Below are 22,124 nucleotides of genomic sequence, written 5' to 3'. Positions count from 1 at the left end.
ATTCTTAACAAAGTGGCTATTTTCAAATATTTATAGGCCTATAATTTATACAATTTCATTGAGCACGAACTTATTTTTTTTTTTTTAATTTTCCAAAATATTTTTTGTTTACCTAAAAAATTTTTTTGAAACAAATGTTCCTTATGTTTTATGTATAATATTGAAGCCCATGATTTTCCAAACAAAATGGTATATAGAACAGTATAATTAACATTGTTTTTAAGCTTCTCAGATCCGTTTTAATAAAACCTTGCAAATGCGCAAAAAATAGGCAAACATTAAGGCCAAAACTAGGGACACTCGGAGGGTTAAAACTCACATGATCGAAAGTCGCGCCGGCCCGATATATCGTTGCAATGTATTTTTCGGTAAGACTACCGACGACGATATATCGTTGTGAAGTATTTTTCAGATGTGTTGTGCAAAACAATATATCGTTGCGTGGCATTCAAAGGGTTAAGCTGAAATTGTGTGTCAGTTTAGCTTACCGGTACTCTTAAAAAAATATTTTAGGGACAGGTATATTGGTAAGAATTGTATGGGATTCTCTCTTTTAATACTGTGTATAAGGTTATATTAAAGTGTATAAAATTATGTCACAAAAATTAATGCTGGTATTTTACTTATAAAAACATTTTTATATTTGTTTATAGGTTAATGCTAAATCGTATCAAATGGGAAGAAGACCTTTTAAAAAATCCAACAGAAAAGGACAAGAACAATCAGTGTGTGCTCATTTGGGAAGTAAGTTCATTTTTCAAAAGCCAAAGAGAATTTTCAGTTGCCTCAACTACTGCAGAAATGTCTTATAATAGTATTGACTTAATGAGATGATACACTGATTTGAGTTTTTAGATTAGTGATATGATATGACAAGCGGATCATTGAGTCAAGTAAATATGTTCTCTTTAATGCACAAATGAATTAAAATTTAAAAAAATTCAATTGTTAATGAAACGCAGCTAAACTGTCAGTGAATAATTTCATAACCACGATAATCCTCTGTTGTGATCTTATTTACACATTGTTCAAATGTGGTTTTTATTTAATTTTTAAATTTTATTCTGAAACCCCCGTCATTAACTTGAAAAGGTGAAAATCAAAGCAGACCACATATTATTTTCTTTCTACCTAATTCTAAAATGATTTTTTTACTTGGGATATGTCAATTCTTCATACCACCAATACTTGGACAATGGTACTGGTATCGAGAATCGATCAACTAAAGTCAATTCTGATTCCGATACTCGACTTGTCTGCTAATATCGCGGAGAATTACCGCTCTTGCCGCGATCCAGCAAGACAATGATGATATCTACACAATTGCAGGAGACGGTGATGATGTCTACATGACTGTGCGAGATGTTAATGATTTTGCCTCTATAGCGGAAGATGACGATAAAGTTTCCATGACCACGGGATTGATGATGAAGTCTACAAGGCAGAGGGAGATGTTCATAATTATGCCGTGATTGCCCTAGATGACTTTGTTGTTTTGTCATGCGGGAGACGATGTTTATGTCTACTCGGCCACGGGAGATCCTCATGATTATGCCGCAAACATGCAAGACTACGGCGTTTCCACGACCGCGGGCCGTGGGAGATAATTAGAATTTCGCCGCAATCGCAGAAGACGACAATAATACAGGGTTTTAATAAAAGAATGCCAGGATTTTAAATGGTAATTGTTGGGATATTACTCAAGTTAACTAAATGCTTTATACGTCAATTTGGATCTAAAATAACCCCGAGAAAATCCCCGAAAACGGGACAAAAGCATTGCCAGACGGGATTTTACGGGAATGTTTAGTACCAACCTACACCAAAATAAAGCTTGTATTCTAACAGCCTAGCAACAATCACATTGTCGCCAGCCGAGTGCTGGGCTCAGACAAACGCAATATTTGGCAGGCGAGCACACTACTGATATAGCAGTAGGCTAACAGGCAAGCATGTTTATTTAAAATATTTTTTCTAAGCTTTTGTGCATCACAGAGAAAATATACGCATACTGTTAAAAATATGGGATTTTACGGGAATGTTTAGTACCAACCTACACCAAAATAAAGCTTGTATTCTAACAGCCTAGCAACAATCACATTGTCGCCAGCCGAGTGCTGGGCTCAGACAAACGCAATATTTGGCAGGCGAGCACACTACTGATATAGCAGTAGGCTAACAGGCAAGCATGTTTATTTAAAATATTTTTTCTAAGCTTTTGTGCATCACAGAGAAAATATACGCATACTGTTAAAAATATATTTTCTTGTAGATGTGCAGAATCCCTTTATAAATTAAAATAGGCTCAAAATTGTTGAAATTACTTATAGTACTTTGTGTAATGGCAAAATGTTCTGCCTCCTAAAAACTGTCAAACAGTTAATAGTTTAATACCATATGTTTTTGGTTTTGTGTTATGTAAATAAAATCAATCTATATCTATATATATAATAGTCAGCTGTGTATTGTTTTACACCATAGTTGTAAATTATTTTTCTCTTGATTATTTTTACAAAAAAACTCGGTTTTTATAGTTAGTTTTTGTTTTTATAGTCATAAATGAATGTGCGTTAGTATTCCGTTATGCTCAGTTACTTTCAGACTTGATTTGATGTGTAACAGTGTAACTATTTAGACTTTTGAAATTTCATAACCTGTACCGTTTGATTTGTTTACGTTTATCTATCATTTCTCTTTTGAAATGGCCGACGAAGGTGTGAATTACACCAACTCGCACCTCTCTGACCACAACTACTCCAATACCGAGGGTTCTCTTTCATCTGAAATCATCGATGCTATGATTGATTCTCCTAGCAAGATAAACACGTCAGAAGACGATACTGTTATATCTCCTAGTCTGTATATATGATGAATATTAACTTTGATTTAATTTATTTGTCATATGGTTTGGTTTTGTTTTGTTGTTGTCATAATAGTTTTATATGAGTTGTTGAAAATAGAAGTGTGGTTTTAAAAGTCTAGTTTTTTCTAATTTTATCTTTATAGTTTTCATCACTTAAAGAAGGTAGGTGTGTAGTGTAAAACAACATTTGGCGACCGTGACAGGACTTGTTTTTTCACCTATCTCTATGATGGAAAATCTAAAGAAAAATAGAACAGTATATAGGGCTTATTTTTCTAAAACATTGAGCAAACTAAACAGTTTAGTTGAAAATGAAACCACAGACAAAATTGAAATTCAAACCACTCTAAAGCTTTTGGAGATAAAGGTTGATGAACTCCAGGTTTTGAATTCTCAGATCTTTGATTTGTTATTGAATAATGATAATGTTTCTGAAGATGAGCTGTTAGCTGAAACAATCAAAGCTGGAGAATATTTAGCTTTGTTTGAAGCTGTAAAATTAAGAGTCCAGAATTTACTACAACAAAGTAACGATGTAGTTAGTGCTCATTCTGGATCTTGCTGTAACAATGCTAGTAAGAAGAAATTTAAGCTCCCTAAAATAGAGATAAAAAAGTTTGATGGAGAATTGATCAATTGGCTACCTTTCTGGAGTCAGTTTAGCAAAATTCATAGTGACTCAGACATTGATTCAGAGGATAAGTTTCAATATTTATTGCAATCCATAGTTACCGGATCAAGAGCTTTTGATGTAGTTCAGAGTTTTCCTCCGACTGGTGCAAACTATCCAAAAGCAATTGAATGTTTGAAAGCCAGATTTGGTAAAGATGACCTATTGGTAGAGGTTTATGTCAGGGAACTCTTAAAAATTGTTTTACAAAATGCTCTAGGAGGCAAAAACACAATGAACTTACAAAGTTTATATGACAAACTTGAGTCTCATATGCGTGCATTAGATACCTTGGGAGTTACAACAGATAAATGTTCCTCCATGTTATACCCGTTAGTTGAAAGTTGTATGCCTGAAGATCTCTTAAGGGCCTGGCAAAGAAGCCCTTTGAAAGTAGGTACAGACCCTCAGGAAAGACTCAACAATTTAATGAAGTTTATGTTGTCTGAAGTTGAAGGGGAACAGAGAATCGGTCTAGCCATGGCAGGTTTTGGGATAAGTAGCTCTGGGAAGGAGAAATCTTTTAAAAGGTCACCTCAAACTCAACCAGGTAAGATAGACATACCAACAGCTTCATGCCTCATGTCCTCTGGTAAAACTCAAAACTCTTATACAAAGTGTGTCTTTTGTGATAAGAATCATAAGAGTAGTAACTGTTTTGCTGCTCAGAAATTGCCATTGTCTCATAAGGTGTCCACTTTAAAGGAAAAGAGGTGCTGTTTCCTTTGCTTGCAGCCTGGTCACCGTATTAAGAATTGTAGAGCTCATTTGTCATGTTCTAATTGTAAAAGGAAACATTATCCTATAATGTGTCCTAGTATTCATTCCAAAGAAGTAGTGAATGAGTGTGTAAGCAAATGTGTTGATGAGGTATCTAAAGAAATGACAGTAGTGGAAGATACCGCTTTGGCCAATAAATCAAGTAGCAAAGTGAAAGTGTTTCTGCAAACAGTTAAGGCAAGATTAAGAACCCCAGGTAGTAATCAATTTGAGACTGTTCGCATTCTTTTTGATTCTGGTTCACAGCGTTCTTACATTTTAAAGGACTTGGCTGAAAAAATGAATTACGAAAGCTTAGGAGAAGAAACAATCATACACTCTCTTTTTGGTAATGTCAAATCTGGTGAAGTAATTCATAACAGACATCGTGTGTTTCTAACCAGTCAGGATTACAGTTACAACTGCAACTTTGAGGTATTGAGTCAAACTACCATATGTGGGGAAATTCCACCTGTTACCGAAGGTCCCTGGATACAGGAACTTTTAGAGAAAAATGTTTCTCTGACTGACATACATGAGACCGAGCTACCAATTGGTATTTTGATTGGAGCGGATATAGCGGGTAAACTATTCACTGGAAATATGATTCAACTGAAATCTGGACTAGTGGCTATGGAAACTCTTCTGGGATGGACACTGATGGGTAAGGCTATAATTAGTTGTAGTACAGGTTCAACTACACTCTCCACTGTTGTAACATCAATGTTTATTAATGATGCTGACATATCGGAACTGTGGAGATTAGACACTATAGGCATTACTGATACAAGTGAATCAGTTTCCAAAGAGCAAAAGGCTTTGGCAGTTAAAAAGCATTTTATAAAAACTACCACTATAAATGAAGAAGGTCGATATGAAGTAAGTTTGCCCTGGGTTGATTGTCATCCTCCTTTGCCTAGTAACAGAGAGTTAGCCGAAAAGAGGTTATCAACAGTTGTAAAGAAATTGGATGGTAACAATTTAACCGAAGACTATGACTCAGTTTTTAAACAGTGGTTAAGTGATGGCATCATTGAAGCTGTACCTTCTGACGATTTGAACAACAACTTTCACTACCTGCCACATAGACCTGTAGTGAAGGAGAGTAGTATTACCACACGAATTCGTCCAGTGTTTGATGCATCAGCAAAGACCAAGTTTTCACCCTCATTGAACGACTGTATTGAAAATGGACCAAATTTAATTGAACTGATTCCTTCTGTTATGATGCGTTTTAGGGAAGGGAAGTTTGGAGTTATTGCTGATATAGCAAAAGCCTTCTTACAGATATCGTTAAATGTACAAGATAGAGATTTTCTTCGGTTTTTATGGTTTGACATCAATGAAAGAAGCCGAAGTATTGTTTACCGCCATAAAAGAGTTGTTTTTGGAGTGAAATGTAGTCCATTTCTTCTAGGGGCAGTAATTGATCTGCATCTTCAAAAATCTATGACTTCTCAGGAGTTTGATGATAATGTGGTAAAGAAGCTGAGTAAAAGTTTTTACGTGGACAATGTTTCGACCAGTGTAGATACTTATGAGGAACTAAAACACTTTGTTGAAGAATCGAAACAAGTTATGGCTGCCGCTAAGTTTGATTTAAGAGGATGGCATGCCACGAGCGTCATTGAAGAAGGAGATAACAAGTTCGTCACTAATGTTTTGGGAGTTCAATGGAACTATATTGAGGACGTTCTGTTTTTTAACCTCACAAACTGTATTAAAGATTTGGACGTGTCTCGAATCACAAAGAGAGACATTTTATCCATATCTCACAATATCTTTGATCCAATTGGTATCCTTTGCCCTGTTACTTTGTTTCCTAAACTTCTTCTGCAAAGTATGTGGGACTTGAAAATTGACTGGGACACTGAAGTAAGTTCAGACATCAGTAAACTATTCATACTGTGGTATAATGAGCTAAGCGCTCTTGGAAAAGTGAAAATACCCCGATGGATAGGTAAAATGACTATGGATTCAAATGGTTGTAGTATTCATACATTTTGCGACACAAGTATAAGATGCCTATGCTACAGTTATTTACTTGAGAGTTGAAATTGAAGATGAAGTAAGAGTCCAATTATTGTCGGCAAAATCAAGAGTAGCTCCTCTGAAGAAAACCACGATTCCAAGGTTGGAATTATCAACCGCCACGGTGGGAGCACGTCTCACAAGCTGGACGAAAAATCAAAGTTCCAAAAAGGTTCATGTTTGAGTAGTAATACTACTCGGTGGGAGGATGTTATATCTCCTAGTCTGTATATATGATGAATATTAACTTTGATTTAATTTATTTGTCATATGGTTTGGTTTTGTTTTGTTGTTGTCATAATAGTTTTATATGAGTTGTTGAAAATAGAAGTGTGGTTTTAAAAGTCTAGTTTTTTCTAATTTTATCTTTATAGTTTTCATCACTTAAAGAAGGTAGGTGTGTAGTGTAAAACAACAGATACAGACAACTGGCAAACGATTCCCAAACGCAGAAACGTTGGAGAAGTTTCTAATAGAAACCAAAAAAAGGCCAAACAAGACATGAACACGCCTATTGAAGTTAGCAACAGTTTTGAAGTATTAAATGTAGATAATGAAGACATGGACTCTAACATCCCAACAAATTTTTCTAAAAAATCATCAGAACCTAAGCCTCCACCTATTTTTATTCCTGATGTGGGTAATGTGAAGGCAATGATTCAAACATTTGAATCTGTCGTTGACACTACTGCTTTTGCCTACAAATGCATAAATAACAATTCAGTTAAGATTCTTCCAACATCTGCTGATATTTATAGAAAAATAGTGAGAAAACTTAACGAGAGTAATGTCAGCTTCCATACATTTCAGCTTAAACAAGATCGAGCATACAGAGTTGTATTGAAGAATATGCACTATTCAGTTGATACAGAAGAACTAAAAGAAGCACTACGACAGATGGGTCATGAGGTAAGAAATATTTCTAATGTACTTCATTCAACCACCAAACAGCCACTGTCAATGTTCTTTGTTGATTTAGAGCCGAGTTCAAATAACAAAGACGTCTTCAATATTCAGTATTTGTTACATGCCAAGATAACTTTTGAACCCCCTTATAGGAAAAGGGAAATTGTTCAATGTAAAAGATGTCAACAATATGGTCACACAAAAACCTACTGTAGGCATCCATTTAGATGTGTTAAATGTGGAAAAGAACACGATACAATCAAATGCACTAAAGACAATTCTACTCCTGCAATATGCGCCTTGTGCGGAGGAGATCATCCAGCAAATTACAGGGGATGCATGGTCTTCAAAAATATCCAGAGTCGAACACATCCCCAGGCTCGAGGAAGAACTACCGTACCAAACCAAGCTGAAGTTGCTCAATCATCACATTCTGCCTCTTCTGACAATCTAACACGTCCTGACGTTTCGTATGCGGAGGCAGTTAGCAACTCACGAGTAAGTAACAAAACTAAACCCAGCACAAGTTCTGATAATGTGAATGCACGCACGCCAAGTAATGCTTCTAGTGATGCATCCACAGAAAAGTTAACAAATACAATAACTTCATTCTTTGATCGGTTTGAAAAACTGTTTATGCAACAATCTCAACAAATAGGTTCCTTACTTGACCTACTTACAACTGTTCTTAAAAAGCTCAATTAATGGTGAAAACCTTGAAGATAGCCTTGTGGAATGCTAACGGCTTGGCACAGCGATGCCAAGAATTAAAACTGTTCATTGCTAAACATAAGTTGGACATTATTCTTATTTCTGAAACTCACTTTACTGATTTAAACTTTTGTAAAATTCCAAATTTCAGTCTATACAACACTAACCATCCTAGCAATGGAGCTCATGGAGGTTGTGCTATCTTGATTAAAAGTCATATCAAGCACCATGAATTGCCAAAATATCAATTCGATTTCATCCAAAGTTCATCTGTTGTAGTGGAGTTTGAGACAGGCCCACTTACTATAAGTTCTATTTACTGCCCACCTAGACACAACATTACACGCCAACAGTTTAATGATTTCTTCTGCACTTTAGGCTGTAAATTTTTGTCAGGAGGGGACTACAATGCCAAACATCCTACATGGGGCTCCCGTCTGGCAACTCCTAGGGGTCGACAACTATTGCAGTCAATCCAAGAACGGAACCTTGATACTCTATCGACAGGCGAACCGACATATTGGCCCTCTGATCGTCAAAAAATACCAGATCTTCTTGATTTTTTTGTTACAAAAGGTGTATCCCGAGATTTTGTGACAATCGAGCAATCTCTGGACCTTTCCTCAGACCACTCACCTGTAATTTTAACGATCGCTTCAAATGTTATATTCAAACCTATTCCACCACATTTATGCAACAAAAATACAGATTGGAATTATTTTCGTGAATTAATGGATCAAAATTTAAAGATTTCTGTGTGTTTGAAGAGCGAAGAAGATTTGAATCTTGCTATTGAACATTTCAACAAAACAGTTCAAGACTCCGCTTGGAGAGCAACTCCAGACCAGAATAAACATAATTTAAAATCAGGAATAATTGCCGAAAAACGCCGACTCCGTAGAATATGGCAAAACTCTAGAGACCAGACGGATAAAAGAAATCTAAACAGGGCCACTCAACAACTAAAAAGGTTACTGTTTAAATTAAACAATGACAGATTTCAAGATTTCACATCAAACCTTTCTCCATCTGAAGCTAGTGACTACTCCCTTTGGAAAGTTACAAAAAACTTAAAACGTCCACAAATTTGCATTCCACCTATTCTAAAAGAAGACGGTTCTTGGGCCAAAAACAACATCGAGAAAGCAGATGTATTTGCTTCATACTTCAAGGAAGTGTTCAAGCCATATAATATTAATTCAAATGTTGAGCAAGAAATTTTGGAATTCCTCGATTCTCCAAATCAACTTGATTTACCAATAAAATTGTTCACACCATCTGAAGTAGCTAAAGTGATAAAAGACGATTTAAACGGTAAAAAAGCCCCCGGTTATGATCTGATAACAGGTAAAGTGTTGAAAGAGCTTCCTAGAAAAGGAATAGTTTTCCATACAGTACTTTTCAATGCAGTTTTACGCCTTGAATACTTCCCAATACAGTGGAAGGTTTCACAAATTGTTGTTATTCCGAAACCTGGTAAACCTTTAAATCAAGCATCCTCGTATCGGCCTATATCTCTTCTTCCTGTGGTTTCTAAAGTTTTTGAAAAACTTTTCTTAAAAAGACTCCAAATTATAATTGATGAAAAAGAATTGTTGCCTTCCCATCAGTTTGGGTTCCGCCGAAGGCATTCCACCGTTGAGCAAGTGCATAGAATAGTGAATGTAATCAAGGAAGATCTTGAAAATAAACGTTTTTGTTCATCTGCTTTTTTGGACGTAGCCCAGGCGTTTGATAAAGTCTGGCACACAGGATTATTGTTCAAAATTAAAACTTTGCTGCCCCATACATACTATGGAGTGTTGAAATCGTATTTGTCCAAACGCTTTTTTCAAATTAAATATCAAGATATAGTTACAGATGTGCATGAAATTGAATCAGGTGTACCACAAGGCAGTGTTCTTGGACCTATTTTGTATATTTTGTTCACTTATGACCTTCCAAGTACTCAGGGTATTACGGTTGCAACATTTGCAGACGACACTGCTTTTTTATCATCAAATCAGGATCCTATTCTGGCATCATCAAACCTTCAGGCTGCATTAGACGATTTGTCTCAGTGGCTACAGAATTGGAAAATTAAAGTAAATGAAACAAAATCCGTTCAAGTTACATTTACTATGTCTACAAGAACTTGTCCCCCAGTAACATTGAATAATGTCATGCTTCCACAATCCAACGAAGTTAAGTACCTTGGTATGCATCTCGACAGACGGCTTACATGGCATTCACACATTTGGAACAAACGACTTCATTTAAATTTAAAAACAAACAAACTAAATTGGCTCATTGGTCGAAATTCAAAATTATCTGTTGAAAATAAATTACTTTTATACAAAATTATATTGAAACCTATTTGGACCTACGGTATCCAACTCTGGGGAACCACTTCCAACTCAAACATAGAAATAGTTCAAAGGTTTCAATCGAAAACATTGAGAAAGATTTTACAAGCACCTTGGTTTGTCACAAATAAAGTAATTCATCAAGATACAAAATTACCCTATGTTAAAGAAGAAATAAAGAAACGAAGTGAAAAATACCAAAGAAAATTAGAAACCCATCCAAATTTCCTGGCAGTCAACCTCCTCGACAATAGTGAAGCTACATATAGGCTCAAAAGAGTTAATCCAATAGACCTTCCAAATCGTTTTTAGTTAAACTTTTTAAACGTTTTTTTATGTTAGTGCACTTGATGGAGTGTAACTAACCCATGTTAAGATGGTTATAAAATTTACTTATTATTCTAGTATTGAATAGATTGTAAATAAATACTTGTTAAAAAAAAAAAAAAAAAAAAAATATATATATAATAGGCTAAGCCGTTTTTTGTTAATCAAACTCCTCTGTTATTATTCGCCCGATTTTGACGTTTGAGGTCTCAAAATAAAGGTTAAAACGTGTAGTTGTGCCCAACGATATTAGATTTTTTATAAAGTCGTTGGTAAGGGCGTCAGAGGCCCTTAAAGTCAGTTTTTTCTCCATAAGGATAACATGGGAGATAATTTTTATTTATAAAAACATATGTATTTTGGTTGAAAATAGTCAAAGTCTACTACATAAGAAATCGGTGTGTATTATACCTGTAAATGTATATTAAGTTTAATCATGTTTTGGATACCTTAAATTGTACTCATAATGGATCATACTATTTTATTTTAATGTGAAGAATAGTAAAATTTAGTTGAGAATAAGTTACCATGATTTACAAAACTGTACTGTAACATTCAAAATCACAAATCTTTGACAATCATTAATTTGACATGAAACAGCTGATCTACCAGACAATTTATTTATAAATCAAAACAAAACAAATCCTCTACTTCAAGTTTGTTTCTATACAAAAATATGTTTTTTTTATTAATTGTTGTGTATCCTTGTGGTGATATTCCAAGTACTGTACAAAATGTCAGCTGACATTCTTAATGTTTTAGTCAGATTTGTTTATTTATTCTGTTTAATTCTTGTATTCAGTTTTGCTTAATAAAACCTAAGTTTTATTCTCTAAAGGTTTATTACAATTTATTAAGCAAATATTATCATAATTAGTCTGAGAATCAGTATCTATAGGCTTCCTATAAACCATTCTATTCAATCACTTAATACTAGAGAAAGAAATGGATAAACTGTTAAGACCAGAAAGATTTGAATGTCTACCTGATACAACCAAAGCAGCATTTGAATTCAAACATTGGTTGAGGACTTTTGAAAATTTTGTATCCTCTGTTGATAAAGTAAGTGACGAAGAAAAGTTAAAACTACTCATAAATTACATTAGTCACAACGTATATGAATTTATTTCAGAAGCAAAGACCTATGAAGATGCTGTGAAGGTTTTACAGACCCTCTATGTGAAACCTCAAAATGAAGTTTATTCAAGGCATATATTAGCTATTTCCAAGCAACAACCTGGGGAGTCTGTAGATCAATTCTTACAAAAACTGAAACTTTTGAGTAAAGATTGTAATTTTCGTAATGTTAATGCAGAAGAAAGTAAAAACGATTACATTAGAGACTCATTCATCACTGGGCTATTATCTCCTCAAATACGTCAAAGACTACTAGAGAACAATACTCTGAAATTAGAAGATTCCGTTGCTCAAGCAAGAGCTCTAGAATCAGCTCAGAAACACTCAGAAATCTACCAACAAACTCATCAAAATCAATTCTTGAACAGTACTTTAAATCAAGAGATGAATCAAGAAGAATGTTATAAGGAATCATCACTGGCTGCCTCAGGGACAATAAAATGCTTCTTCTGTGGGAAAGCCAAACATCCTCGAAATGTCTGTCCAGCCAGGGATGCTGATTGTCGAAACTGTGGGATAAAAGGTCATTTCTCAATTGTTTGTCGTCGTAAAAAATCAGGTAAATCTTCTAATCTTTCAGCCATGGAGAAAAGTCATGAGTCTGGACTGCTGGCTGCCGCTCCTCGATGTTTATCAAAGTCTGTAGTTACAGTTAAGATTAACAATGTTGTCGCTGATGCTCTAATAGATACTGGTAGCTCTGAAACATTCATAAATAAAACATTCGTTGACAAAACAAAGTTTTTAGTTGTTCCTGGAGGAGGCCAGATTTCTATGGCATCTGTAGACTTACAATCCCGTATCTGTGGGCACTGCTTCGTTGATATTGAGCTTTTAGGGCATCAACATATAAAAACTAAGGTTTCAGTTTTGCCTAATCTCTGTGCAGACATGATAATTGGGCATGATATTCTCTCTAAGTATACAAATCTATGCATATCATTTGGCGGTTCTAAGCCAGCACTAACTTTGGGCCCTTGCAGTTTGCCTACAGCTATTGTTGAACCTCCTGAACTATTTGCTAATCTTTCACCAGATTGTCACCCAATAAAAATAAAATCTCGAAGGTTCTCCCTTGATGAAACAAGATTTATAGAAAATGAAATAGGTAAATTGTTGTCTGAAGGAATAATTGAAGAGAGCAATTCTCCTTGGAGGGCTCAAGTCCTGGTTACCAAAAATGAGAATCACAAAAGACGGTTAGTCATTGATTACTCTCAAACTATTAACCGTTTGACTAACCTTGATGCTTATCCTTTACCAAATATTGAAGATCTTGTTTCAAAAATTTCTAAGTATGAGGTATTTAGTACAGTTGACCTCCGAAGCGCTTACCATCAAATCCCTATTTGTGAAAATGAGAAAAAATACACTGGCTTCGAAGCAGGTGGAAAACTATATCATTTCAACAGAATACCTTTTGGAGTTACCAATGGAGTTGCTTGTTTCCAGCGTGTAATTAATGGTATAATCAGTAAAGAAAAGTTAGAAGGGGTTTTTGCTTATCTAGATGATTTGACGGTTTGTGGTAAAGATCAAGAAGATCATGATAGAAATCTTGCAAATTTCTTGGCAGCAGCCAACAAGTACGGGCTGACTCTGAATCAAGACAAATGTTCATACTCCCAAAGATCAATCAGACTTCTGGGATACCTAATTGAAAATAACACTATTAAACCGGATCCTGAAAGACTTGAACCCCTTCTGAACTTACCTGTTCCTAGTAATTTTGATTTATTAAGGCGTGCAGTTGGAATGCTAGCTCACTATTCAAGATGGATCCCTCAATTTTCTGAAAAAGTACACAGATTAGTTAAATGCAAAACATTCCCAATTCCTCCAGAAGTTGTTTCTGACTATGAAAAACTGAAACAAGAGATAGCTCAGTCTGCTATTAATACTATTGATGAATCTATCCCATTCGTAGTAGAAACTGATGCATCACAGAATGCACTTGCAGCGACTCTTAGTCAAATGGGTCGTCCAGTTGCTTTTTTTTCACGATCGTTATCAGACAGTGAAAAGAGACACTCGATAATAGAAAAGGAAGCAGCAGCTATTGTCGAGGCAGTCAGGAAATGGAGACATTTCTTAGTTGGACGGCATTTCAAGATTGTGACAGATCAAAGGTCGGTGTCATTTATTTTTGATCAAAAACACAGTAGCAAAATAAAGAATGAGAAACTTCAACGATGGAGGCTAGAACTGTCTTGTTTTAGTTTTGACACTGTCTACAAGCCTGGTATTCAAAATACAGTCGCTGATGCCTTCACTCGACTCTGCAGTTCGATGCCAAATCAAAGTTTAATTGACTTACATAAGTCACTATGTCATCCAGGCGTTACTCGAATGGTGCACTGGGTCCGAACCCACAATCCTCCTTACTCAGTCGAAGATGTGCGAAAAATGACTGCAGGCTGTCCACTATGTGCAGAGATCAAACCAAAATTCCTGAAAACTTCTAGTGGACATCTCATCAAAGCTATGGCCCCATTTGAGAGGCTTAATATGGATTTTAAAGGGCCAATCCCTTCAGTAACAAATAACACCTATATTCTAACTATAGTTGACGAATATTCACGTTATCCTTTTGCACTCCCCTGTCCTGATATGAGCTCAAGAACTATTATCAAACAACTTCACAAAGTCTTCAGTATTTTTGGTACACCATCATATATACACACAGACCAGGGTAGCGGTTTTATGTCGGTAGAACTAAAATCATTTTTACATAATTTGGGAATAGCTACAAGTCGTGCAAGTCCATATAACCCACGTGGAAATGGGCAAGTTGAACGATTCAACGGAGTAATATGGAATACTGTTCAGCTAGCATTGAAATCGAGAGGGATGAAAATAACTCAGTGGGAAAGTGTTTTAGATGAAGCCCTTCATTCCATCAGATCCCTCTTATGCACAGCTACGAATTGTACACCGCACGAAAGAATGTTTAAACATCAAAGAAGATCTAGCAACGGAGAAACTATCCCTACTTGGCTGACTATTCCTGGAAAAGTTCTTATGAAGAAGCACATAAGAGGCAGTAAGTTTGACCCACTGGTCGAAGAGGTTGAAGTAATTGAGACAAACCCAAAATATTCTTTAGTCCGCAATAAAGAAGAAAGAGAATCAATTGTGTCCTTAAGATATTTAGCACCAAGAGGAAATGTAATGCAAAAAAATCCAACAAATCTTACTTATGAAAACGAAGACGGTGATGAACAGTTGGAACAGAACACTACCTCGTCAAAATCGCTCCTTCTGGAACAGAACACTACTTCGTCACAACCGCTCCTTCAAAACTATACAGATTTATGTTTACCACCAGCAACGTCAGATGGTGTTCCTGAAAATGATGAACATCAAACCAGCAGCGCTCCTTGCAATCAACCTCATACACCACGTCGGTCAACCAGACCAAAGGTGTTACCTAAGAAATTCGATGTGTATAAAATTTACTAGAGCGGAAGAATGTGGTGATATTCCAAGTACTGTACAAAATGTCAGCTGACATTCTTAATGTTTTAGTCAGATTTGTTTATTTATTCTGTTTAATTCTTGTATTCAGTTTTGCTTAATAAAACCTAAGTTTTATTCTCTAAAGGTTTATTACAATCCTAAAAGTGGAACCTTAGAAGATTTGGCTGTACACTCTTCAGGTCTTGATCCAATAGCCTTACACACTGATTGATCGGGCAACTACACACTGGAACACTGTTGCACATTTGCAGTTCGCGACCCACAGGCTATATGTTAGACTTCAGTATTCTGCTGTTGTGGTAAGGTTACACTTCAATATATAGTTGAAATTTTTATGAGAATTGAAGGTGAACTGTCTCGGTTTAGGGAACAGCCAAAACTTCGAGCAGAGCTATATGAACCTTCATGACGCAATACATGCATAAGTAGAAAATAAAAGAGTCAAAATAGGCTAAAGCTAATTGATTCCTTATTTTGCCAGCAAGATTGCTTGGAGTTGGATGCCCTGTTGATTTCATCCACCCAAACGTCGTTGAAAGTATACAAAATGGTCAAATAAAAGACAAAGCTATTTTAGCTCCAAAAACAGTGTCTGTGGTTTGATCAAAAACAAAGTTTTGGATAAATTGCCAGGTGAGCCCAAGGTGTACGAAAGCATTGATAGTTTGCTTGCAGATAATTTAAACACACATCTAGAATGTCCAACAGAGTTTTTAAACAATATAGAGGTCAGTGGATTGCCAAGGCACAGATTGATTTTAAACAAGGGGGTAGTGTGGTTTTATTGATGAGGAATATCAATACACCAAAGAGCCTCATTAATGGAACAAGGCTCCAAGTGACCAAAATGGTTACCGGTAACAATTTAATAGAATGTGTGTGTTTGAAAGTCCTAACTAGAATAAGTGCGGGGGGACATATTTTGATTCCGAGAATAAAAATGTGCCCGTCGGAAACAAACTTAACATTTAAAATGGGAAGATGCCAATTTCCATAAGCTTTGTCATTTGCAATGACAATCAATAAAGCACAAGGGCAATCACTTAAAAGAGTAGCACTGCTCTTACCCAGACCAGTTTTCAGTCATGGGCAACTATGTGTTGCTTTAAGTAGGGCTACATATTTGGTCGTGTACACCTATTCATCACGGAAAATTCTGACCAGGGTAATCTTCCTGAAGGTGATTTCACATATAAAAACTTAGTAAGTTAATTCAAGGAAGTACTGTTGTCAATAAAATAGGTTTTTTGTGTTTATTTTTAAAAGGGGTTTCTTCAAGAAGCATTTTTATGTTCTTCAAATATGCTACATATTGGTTTTATTAAAATGTTTTATTAAATGTGTTATAAAATCTTAAAATAACTATGAAATACTTGATAGCTTATTAATTTACTAAATATAAGACATATGGAGCTAGAAAATTGATGGACTGCTTTCCTTCTAAGGCTTCATTCATTACTGTATTTTATTTTCGACTCAGAGTCAATGACAGTATGAATTTGTTTTCTAAATTCATGTATGTATTTTTGCGGCGCGTTGAGCCGCACGGGTTCACTAGTAATTAAGAATGGTTTGAATAGAAATAAAGTTTGTTACAAGTTCATCTATGTCCTTATTTAAATGTTAAAAGCTATAATTAAAAGTAATAAAAGTAAAAGTAAAACTACAAAAATAACAGAAGGTTATGGGCCCAGTCCCAGTAAAAGCTTGTAACAATAACTAAAAATTAGGGATGGTCAAGTCTCGAAATTTCGGGAAATTTTCGGGAAATTTTAAATATCGTTACACGAGACGAGATTTCTTTTTGGCCGAGATTTTGATCGAGACGAGAATTAAAAAAAAAAAAAAAAAATTAAAAACGCCTGCAGAAAGTCAATGCAATGGGTGCAATACAGGAGCGCGTTGTAGTTGCGTTTCCATTGCAAAGGCGTTCTTGTTTAATTAATTCTTTAAATGTAAATATTACTTTAATTATTTTAATAATATTACTTTAATGACATTAGAGAAGTTTTGTAAAGTGTAAGCAGTGTAATGAATGTTTTATTACTATAAAAATAGTCAAAACAAGTAACTATTTTATAAAAATTAATATTACTTTTATTTTATGATTTATTTTATTTTAGGATAAGTTGAACTCTATCCTAACTGATATCACTATGTTTCCTAATCATAGGCATTTATAATATGTTAGGTGTGATTAATAAAAAAAATGTTATGCTGATGTTTTTTAATAAAAGTTTGTAAATATTCTTGCCTATCATCATTATTTTTGTATTTAAAGTCATCTAACAATGTTACAAAATCATGTAAAGATTTTGAACGTGCATTTCCCGTTGTGTATGAGAAGGCAAATCCCGTCTCGATCTCGTCTCAATCTCGTCTCGAAATTTTATGAGAAATAAGAAATCTCGTCTCGTCTCGTCTCGAACTAAAAATCCAATCTCGTCCATCCCTACTAAAAATATTTATGTGAAAATAAAACAGTAATAAGGGTAAGATGACATCAGTAAATAGTGATGAAATAGTGTGCATACAAAAACTGAAAGACTCTAGCACATTTCCTATGTGGCATTTTGAGGTAAAAATATTATTCACAGCAAAGAAATTAATGGACATAGTGGATGGAACAGAACTTTTGGCTGAATGTGGACGTGATACAGACAAAATTGAGAAATGGAAGACAAAAGATGCAACTGCTAAACATGTAATATTGAGAACAGTTGATAACAAAGTGAAAGTCCATCTCATGCCATGTGAAACAGCAAAAGAAATGTATGATACACTATTGAGAATATACAGAAAAGACACTGGTCAACAACAATGTTTACTACTTCAAGATTTTTACAATTTCAAGTTTGATCAATCCAAAGATGTAAATACTAATATTAGTGAAGTTCAAAACATTGTTTGTAAATTAAAATGTCTAAATGAGGAAATCACAGAACAAATGATGATTTCAAAGATAATGACTATCCTCCCGGAACGTTTTAAGCATTTCAGCAGTGCCTGGGATTCTACTCAGGAGACAAACAAAACCCTCGAGTATCTTATTGCAAGACTGACTCTAGAAGAGGATAAAGTGAAAATGGCAAGTAAAGAGGACGAAAACGTATCTTTTAAAGTGGAAGCAAATTATGGAGGTAAGAAGAAGAAAGTAACATGTTTTTCGTGTGGTACAACAGGACATCTTAGAGCAAACTGCCCAAAGAGATGGTGCTCAATATGTAAGAAAAACAACCATGACGAAAACAACTGTTTATTTAAAGTCTGTCGAATTTGTAAAAAGACAAATCATAGAGAGGAGGACTGTTTTTTTAGGAATAAAGGTAAGCCTGAACAAAATAAATTTAATAAAAGTCAGAAAAACGCTAAAATAGCTTTTTTGAGTAAAAGTGAAAAATGTCTAGTTAATAATAACGAATTATGTCAATTCATTGTAGACAGTGGAGCAAGTTCTCATATGGTAAGTCAAAGTGAGTATTTTAAAGAAATTGGACAATGTTCTGAGAAAATAAATACAGCTAAAAATGGTCACAGTATGTCTGTAACAGGGGTTGGTTCAATTGAATATGATGAATGCTTATTAAAAGATGTGTATTGTGTTCCTGAATTATCTAAGAATCTTATGTCTGTAAACAAAATCACAGAAAACAACGGTTCAGTATATTTTGATGATGAAAAGGTATACATTTTAAATGAAAAGATTGAGTTTCCAGAAAACTGTGTTGTGATTGAGGGTGATAAAGCTAAGAACGGAATGTATATAGTAAATCTAGTACAAAATGAGTCTGTTATGATGTCAGAACAAGATAGTAATAATTTAGAAACTTGGCATAAAAAATTGGGCCATCTAAATCGTAAGCAACTGCAAGAACTTCCTGAAATGTGTGAAGGTATACATTTTGGAAAACAGGAGAATAAAACTATTTTGGACTGTTCAGTGTGTGCTAAGGCTAAACAGGTAAGATTGCCTTTCAAAACTGTGAGACAAAGAGCTGAAAGACCACTACAAATAATACATAGTGATCTTTGTGGTCCCATTGATCCTCCTACATACGATGGTAAGAATTATTTTTTGACATTGCTTGATGATTATACACATTTTTGTAAAGTGTATCTGTTGAGTACAAAATCAGCAGGTGAAGTGTCAATGTATATTAAACAGTATATCGCTGAAGCTGAGGCTCATTTCAATCTGAAAGTCAGTAAACTAAGATGTGACAATGGCGGGGAATACAAAAATGTAGAATTCATTGATTGGTGTAAAAAGAAAGGTATCCAAATTGATTTTACAATTCCATATACACCACAACTGAATGGGAAATCTGAAAGACTAAATCTTACTTTAATGAACAAAGCCAGATCTATATTATTTGAAGCCCAATGTGACAAAGAGATGTGGGGAGAAGCTGTGTTAACAGCCGCTTATCTTGCTAATAGAAGTCCTACAACTGGATCAAGTAATACTCCCGCTGAAAAGTGGTATGGAAAGAAGCCAAATTTAAGTAATCTTCAGATTTTTGGCAAGAAAGTATATGCCAAAGTTATAAAGCCTTTAAGAAAACTTGACTCAAGGAGTAAAGAAGCCATGTTTGTTGGATACGCCACGAATGGATACAGGCTATGGGATCCAGAAAGAAGAGAGACATTTGTAAGTAGAGATGTGATCTTCACATCTAAATTTTTCTTGAACAACAAAACAAACAATTTGAAGAAGCAAAGGAAGAACACAGTAATTGGGAAGATGAAGTAGAAGAATCTCAAGAAATAAATGAAAGGGAAAATGAAATAATAGAACACCAAGAAGTACATGAAGAAAGAGTAAAAAATTAAGATATACCAAGAGAACACCAAAGAGTAATACATGAAGATAGAGAACACCAAAGAGTAATACATGAAGATAGACCCAGAGAAAACCAAGAAGTACATGATGAAAGTCAAAGCGGAGTTATAAATGAAGATAGAAACCTGGATCAAAATATGGAAGAAGAAGGATACAACCTTAGGCCAAGAGGAGTGATAAAAAAGCCCAAAAGATATGAAGACTACTGTTTTGAGGAAGACCAAGTGCTAATGACATATAGTGAAACGATGAAAAGTTCAGATCGAGATAAGTGGATGCAAGCAATAGAAGAGGAAAAACAATCTCTTAAAATAAACAACACTTGGGAATTGGTTGATGAAAAAGAAGCTGAGAGAGAAAAATTACTTACAGCTAAATGGATTTTTAAAATTAAGGAAGATGGTCGGTATAAAGCACGTCTTGTGGTCAGAGGATGCCAACAAAACCCAGATGATATTGATTATCTATATATTAATTTGAAACTGGTTTTCTTTGTCATAGCTATTTTGAGAGAACGGCTGGGCGTAGAAACTCGGTAGGGGTGTCTAAAGAAAGGTCTTGGTCTGTGGATGAGCCATCAAAAGAGACACGTGGTAAATTCCCTAGGGGCTCTGCCCCAGTGGCCTTTAAAGTCCCATCCCATGTTATTCTTATGGAGGAAAATGGGATTTTTGTCACAGCTAATTTGAGAGAACGGCTGAGTGTAGAAACTTGGTAGGGGTGTCTAAAGAAAGGTATTGGTCTATAGGCGAGCCCTCAAAAGAGAAACGAGGTAAATTTCCTTGGGACTCTGCCCCAGAGGCCTTTAAAGTTCACTCAGCAATTTTGTTTACATTACGACCATATGGGTAATTTTACACTACTTTTAATGAACCAGCTGTTAATATTAAAATTGTATTCAAAGGTTTACTGAAACTGTCAAAATTAAATGTTTACATTATTATTTATGATTTTAATTGATTCTCCACTGCATGGCAAGTTTTTTATAGTTTCAACAAAATGATAAATTTATGATACGTTTTAAATGTTTTGATCAAAAATATATGCTTTATTGCTCTTAGGAAATTTTAAATCTATACTATTATATAAAAATCTTGTGGTGTCTGTATGTGTATTACTAATAGGCGCATAAACTACTGAACTGACTGGGCTTAAATTTTACAGAAATATAGCTACCATACCAAGGACCATAATAGGACTATTCACACTTCGATACTGACCGTGGGCTTTGCCCCTTTGGCTTTAAAAGTTCTGAGTTGAGGATTTTAAAAGTAAATATTGATTGGTCTCCATGGCTGCCATGAGAACAAACACAATGTTTACAATTTGCTATGTCACCCAAATGTAAACAAGCTGAACTGTCAAACCACATTAATTCACAATGCCACAGCTGGTTTATAAATAGGAGGCATATAATATTCTCTACAATCATGTTTATTTATTCTTATATTTGATGGTTCATTGATTATTTATTTTATGAAATTAGTGAGATTGTATATCTGATGCTGTATCTAACCCTAATTAATTATTTAAAATTTTGCTAATGTGAATAATTGTATTGAAAGAGTTTGGTGTAAAAATAGTGAAATTATAAAGTTCACATTTACTTGAATCATTTTAACATTTTTGAACAATTAACATGTGTTTAGAGTAGGGCACACACCTTAAAAATTGAAACATTTTTCTCAAGGAGATAATTAATTGTATATTTTTGCCATTTTGAGAGAAATATTTTTCACATTAGCCTTTTCCCAAATTTTTAAATCATATTTTCATATTACTACCCATAGAGTTATGATGTTTTCTAATCCAGAGATAGCTACTACTCTATATTATAACTTTTTACACTTCCTGTAGATTTTACATTCTATTCTAATAATGAATATCTTTTTACGGGCGTTTCAAGGTCATTACATGTATAATTTCAACCAAGTTCCTCTTAACTTAACCTACCCTTGCAATAACATTGTTTGAATGACATTAAATTTACTAATTCTAAGCTGATATACAAATATTTCAAATTAAAAACAACAATAAAAAAGTTGTATATAT

General features: G+C 34.7%; 1 protein-coding gene across 4 annotated transcripts in view; it reads left to right on the top strand.

Moving 5' to 3' along the window:
- The window catches only part of LOC128990407 (U4/U6 small nuclear ribonucleoprotein Prp3), a 116,555-nt gene that overhangs the window by 83,405 nt on the left and 11,026 nt on the right, over positions 1-22,124 (top strand). For 3 of the 4 annotated variants that reach the window (XM_054401959.1, XM_054416709.1, XM_054424167.1), the window contains exons 12-13: positions 654-744; positions 7,134-7,232. In XM_054401959.1, the coding sequence (XP_054257934.1) occupies positions 654-744; positions 7,134-7,232 (190 nt within the window). The remainder of the gene's footprint in view (positions 1-653; positions 745-7,133; positions 7,233-22,124) is intronic. The other variant, XM_054431589.1, reaches the window with a different exon arrangement.

The sequence above is a fragment of the Macrosteles quadrilineatus genome, unplaced genomic scaffold (genome assembly GCF_028750875.1).
Source record: "Macrosteles quadrilineatus isolate MER2022 unplaced genomic scaffold, UCM_ALF_1.0 Scaffold_1__1_contigs__length_201487025, whole genome shotgun sequence".
Taxonomy (NCBI): Eukaryota; Metazoa; Arthropoda; class Insecta; order Hemiptera; family Cicadellidae; genus Macrosteles; species Macrosteles quadrilineatus.
This window is presented reverse-complemented; position numbering and strand designations above follow the sequence as displayed.